Below are 5,674 nucleotides of genomic sequence, written 5' to 3'. Positions count from 1 at the left end.
GCCAGGCCCAGGAAATGATTCCCAATGCATTTTTCCCATAGACATTTAAAAAAGTATTTATTTAAAGACAGTTACGCTGTGGACAAAGCCAACTTGAGTCGTGACAACTCATGACAACAAACACAATATTTTGGACCAAACAAATAATTATAAAGAAGAAAAACAACAAAAAAAGTGTTGTAAGTAACCTGCCGTTTTTTTCTTCTTTCTAATTATTTGTTCGGCCCAAAAAATTGTGTTGTCATGATTTGTCACGACAAGAGTTGGCTTTGTCCGCGGCGTAAACGTCTTTAAATAAATACATTTTGAAATGTCTATGAGGAGAATCCCGCACACTGTCTTCACTTAGGTTGGTTTTTATTGCAACGTTTCGGTCGTCAGACCTTCATCAGGCATTTGATGCCTGATGAAGGTCTGACGACCGAAACGTTGCAATAAAAACCAACCTAAGTGAAGACAGTGTGCGGGATTCTCCTTTTTTCTACATATCAGTTTCCTGTTATCCGACGCACCTGTCCTTTGTAGGTGTGCAGAAGGACTTTTTCGTATAGAAATGTCTATGAGGAAAATGAACGGAGAATCATTTCCTGGGCCCTGGTAGGGGGCGGGACTGCGACGCTCTATATCATAGCATTTTCAGATATTAACTAAACAAAACGGCCAGGTTTCAAGTCTGTAGTCACAGGGCAGGAAAGCACTTTAATGTACTGAATTGTAACTATGTACACATTATGCAACAGACTGAAAACGAACAATAGATTTATTCGCAGCCATTGCAGGCAGATTATTTTATTAGCTTTCATGTACTGTATGTGCTATATGTGCAGCTATGTGCAAATTATTGAATACATTCAGACGTGCTTTGACTTTCCCATATTGCCATTGGATCAAGCTGAAAATGCAAGCAGAAAGACAGTTCAATAACACCTAAATACAGAACTTTTCACAAACTACTGTTTGATTATTTCTTGAAATCTCTTGACTGATTAAAACCAACCTCAAGTGATTAAACGCCCCCCACCCCTTTTTCCTCCCCAATTTAGTCATTATGCCATTAGGTCTTCGATCCCACATTGCCTCTTTACTGCTGTTGTACTGTACTGGCTCACCTGCCTGTGACCACCACCATAGTACCTCCATCCTACTCCTCCCAGGCAGTCACCGCACTACTCAGGTGTCTGTGTGTCTGTGAACTCGTGTCTGTGAACTCAGGTGTCTGTGTCACCCGAGTTCCCTGAACTGTAGCATTTGAATAGACTGTGGTATTATTAAGTGTACTTTCCTCAGCTCCCCTCAGACAGCATCATACAATGTCATACCAAATAGTTTGGATGAGGAAGAAAGTCAGTTGTTGTGGAAGGAAATGCTGTACCCAGCAATGTTGTTCTTTTAAGAGAGTTGTAACATTCTGCAGGGAGTTGTAACCACTGCATCCTTATGCTGTGAATGACGATCCATTGTCGTTGTTGGACACGTCCGTGGACTTACGGCCCGAGACGTAACCATCGGATGTCGCCCGTGACGAGCGACCAGAATAGATGTACCTCTTGCTGAGGCACCAGAGGTCCTGCAGTATCTTCTGAAAGTGGTTCCTGAACTTGACGCCAATGAAGGCATAGAGGACGGGATTGAGACAGCAGTGAAGGTAGGCTACACTCCTGGTGATGGCCAGCGCTCGGAGCATTATCCTCTCTGCCCGGCAACTGCTCTCCTTAAACAGGGAAACGGTGCGGTTCAGCAGGACCACACTGTAGGGCAGGTGGCAAACGACAAAGACCGCGACGACTGCCAAGACCACACGGACTGCCTTGTGCCTCTGGGTGCGCTGCACTCTCAGCAGGGTGCACACGATACTGGAGTAGCAGAAGACCATGACCAACAGAGGCAGCAGGAACCCAAATGACACCAGGAGGCTGGGAACCAGCACCTTCATCAGCCTCGCAGTGGCGTAGTGACTGAAAGACGGCTGACACGTCACGGTCACAGCCTCGGTCTCCAGGTCTCTCTCCTCGAAACGCTCGGTGAAGACGATCGTGGGAATGGACAAACCCACAGCCAACAGCCAAACGGCAGAGCAGATGAGGCGGCTGTACATCATGGCTGTCGAGCCACGGATGCCAAAGGAACGTCTGGCCTGTACTATGGCGACATAGCGGTCGCCGCTGACGCACGCCAGCAGGAGCATGCCGCTGTAGAGGTTGATGCTGTAGGCCCCTTGTAGCATCTTGCACGCCGCGGAACCCATCGCCCAGTCGTGCTGCTCGTTGTATATGATGAGCGGAAGCGCCACCACGAAGAGCAGGTCAGCCACGGCCACGTTTAGAAGGTACACGTCGGTCATGGTCTTGGTTCTCTTGTAGAAACTGTAGGTGACAATCACCAACAGGTTCCCGATCAGACCCAGAGCACAGATGAAAGAATGGATGTATGTCTGCACGATGACTTCCACCGGGTTAGGATCGAGGTTGCAAAGTCCTTCAGGCCCCTCGTCAGTGTAACTGTAATCTGGAGTACTCACTGCACTTAGTGCACTGTAGATGTCATCAAGGTTTGGAGTCTCTGTAGCCATGTTTTGAATCTGTAAAAGAAATAGATTACCCGTAAGCCTATGTTATACTTTGTCGTATGACAAGTATTGAGTACTCTTTGAGGAAAACAGAATAAAAACAAATAATTTAACCATGCACATGAACCCAACATCCCTAGGAAAAAGGTTGTAGACTGTGCAACTTTGTGTCTTCTACTTGATGTGATTGGCACATTTGTTGTTCTACTTTTGACAACACACAGGTGCATTGTGGTGGTTGAGCTCTGTGTTTGTTTGATCTTTAGATCTGATAAATCCTTGATCAGTACATCTCAGATGGTAGAGATTGGCATCGAGGTCACGCAATGCCAACACAGTTACATCTGCGGCTATGGCAGCCTGACATGATGAGATGAATTGATGAGCATGATGAGTTAGATTTAAATGTGCAATTTAATGTTCACAGCAGCATTAGTATTGTGGTCTTTAGTCCCAATTCACATTTCTTTTACATATTATTTTTGTATGATTTCAGTATAGCACAAAAGGCATTTTCTGGTTTTGCGAATAATGTTTTGTGAATTTGTTGGTATCTCTTAAAAAAATGAATTCATTTCACTTCTCCTTAACTTAAGAAGCTATGTCAACAGGAAGAATGTACATGGTAGTCTATTGTAATAACCTCATTAAGGGAAGTGTTTCAACGTGGCAAATGTATCTAGGTGTGGTGTTGTCCGAACTACTGTAAAATATCTAAATATTATATCAGTCCCCTCCTTCTTTATGACTTTATCTGTGAAACAAGTCTGCATTCCAACATTAACATAACATTAACATTTTCCTATATCATTTCCACAGTAATGTTTGCAGAGATCAGCAAAATTCAGCATGTATTATGAATGTTAAAACTAATATGTAATTTCCCCGAGATATCAAGATAAATTACTTACCAGACAGAAACAAGCTCTACGGCGATCTCAGATATGAAACGTATGAAGAGTGTGAGTATAACAACTTGTGGTGTACAAATACTGCTGGACACTATAAAATGCTCCCAGGCTGCTGAATAGGTATGAACTGTAAAGAGCTTAGTGGAACAGATTTAACTCAACTGGTAGACCGAAAAGAACTAACAAAAAAAAGTTTGTTTAGTAGCCTACAGTAGGCAGCTACTTATCTGATCTCCCTGCTCTTGATCTCAAGCACTCATCCGCATTCACAGCCCACCTGTTTACAAAGCCTACCTGTTATCTTGTGTGCGCTCCCTCTGAGATGACACACAGAAAACACTTTTGTAATCATATTTCAGCTAGCATGCGATGGGGAAAACCCAGCCTGGCATATTCAAATTCAATCATACTGTACGTCATGTCAATGCTATTTCTTACTTATGCTTCTTTCACCTATACACAAAATTGTACTGTCTTTTCTGCAGGCTGCAGTTGAGCTTGCAGGTGTAGACATTTTTTTCAGTCTGATGTTTTGTTTAAGATCGATGCATTTGACGATGATATATTCACACCAGTTCCATTTAAAAAAAGGTGTTTGTTACTTTGGATGCAGTTTGGATTAAGTTTGGATGAACAAAGTTGTCTGGAAATTTTGTAATGATGTGATCTCATACACTACAATATTGCCTGGGCAGAAAATATCTGATATGTCAGGCATTTACATCACTGAGAATGAACATTTACCATGACCATTATTTGGTAAAAAAAAAAAAAAAGAAAAAAATCCATACTCAACATAAATGCATTAAAAAAAGCTGTATTTATAGACAAATAGGCAAATTTTCTCCTTCACAAATATGTAGGCCTGGCTATACTTTAAAGTGAATTATATTTAGCCTACAAGCAGACACCACCATTAAAAATATGCACATATACTACTTTCCAGAGCACCAAATTGGGGGTTTAGCCTACATTGCCAATGAGTTTTCTCAAGTGAAAAAAAAGACCGAAGACAGACAGAAGAAGCGTCTTATTATTGTCAAAATAACACGTAGGCTGAGTGGATGTCAGACCAGCACAAACAATAGGCATGTCTTTCTTTCAGATGACCAGCAGATGATGCTATATTGCTATAGATGCATTAGAAGCAGCATACAGCTGTGTAAATAATTAGCATTTTCAGATATGACGTGACAATTTTGATGATGCGCACGCACGCACGCACGCACGCACACACACACACACACACACACACACACACACACACACGCAGAGAGAGAGAAAGAGAGAGAGAGAGACAGCTATTAGACACATGCTTTGGTAATCTAAACCTATGTTTTATTATACCAATAAAGTTAATTTGAATTGAATTTGAATTGAGAGCACAACTTGCTTGAGATGAATTCTTTTTTGATGAATTCCTGGTCTGTCTATAGAAGTGTCTATTTGTACGTCTCTAAATGTTTTGATGATTTGAACATGGTGGACCCTGTTGGAAACAAGTGTAATGCTTAATTGGGTCGTCCACTCACAGTTAACAGCCTTTGTATTGAGTTTGTGCTTGAAATGTACTGTAATTCTGCAAACTGTTAATAAATTCTTCAATCAATCAATCAATCAGATGAGTTGAGGCGCAACAGTCTATCTCTGCACTCCTTGAGCCCGCCTCTCCGCGTCCAGCAGATGGCCCTCGCGAGTCTATTTACCTTCGCCTCACTCACCTGGCTGGTTGTTGTGTTGTGGGCATGTCACTGTAGCAGCTGCTCCCTCCGCAGGTTAACCTCACTCACTCATCACTAATCACACATTCACAATCACTCCTACAAGCTCGCAGAGACGAGAGCAACGGCTTGCCTTTCTCCATGCAGTGAATACCCATAAACTGGGTATTCACTTGTATTTAAACAAGGAGCCGCTGTTTTCCCACTGTTGGACATCATGAGCAAGTCCAGCACGCTGAAGTTTAAGGGTTTATTTAAATCCAAGTCGGCGGATAAAGACAAGAAGGAGCTCGTGGTCCATAACTTGAGTGATCCGCACAGCAGCCCGGTGGTCAGCAGAGATGGAAAGGACGGTCACAGAGCCGCCACTCTGCCTGCTGCGATTCCCGGTGGAGACTCCAGGACCACCGAGGTGGAGGACCAGACGTCTCCCACCAATAATGGCCCCATTTCCCCGAAAGAGAAGAAAGGGAAAC

At 43.0% G+C, this 5,674-nt stretch overlaps 1 protein-coding gene across 1 annotated transcript; it reads right to left on the bottom strand.

Moving 5' to 3' along the window:
- Positions 1 to 1,435: 1,435 nt before the first annotated feature.
- LOC306941783 (C-C chemokine receptor type 6-like) lies at positions 1,436 to 2,569 on the bottom strand (the record flags this gene model as incomplete). Its single annotated transcript, XM_079527426.1, has 1 exon — positions 1,436 to 2,569. One exon carries the CDS (start codon positions 2,567 to 2,569, stop codon positions 1,436 to 1,438), a length of 1,134 nt encoding a protein of 377 aa, XP_079383552.1.
- Positions 2,570 to 5,674: the final 3,105 nt, after the last annotated feature.

This window comes from Electrona antarctica (assembly GCF_951216825.1).
Source record: "Electrona antarctica genome assembly, chromosome: 18".
NCBI classification, from domain to species: domain Eukaryota; kingdom Metazoa; phylum Chordata; class Actinopteri; order Myctophiformes; family Myctophidae; genus Electrona; species Electrona antarctica.
Note: the sequence above shows the minus strand (reverse complement) of the source record. Positions and strands in the feature narration are given on the sequence as shown.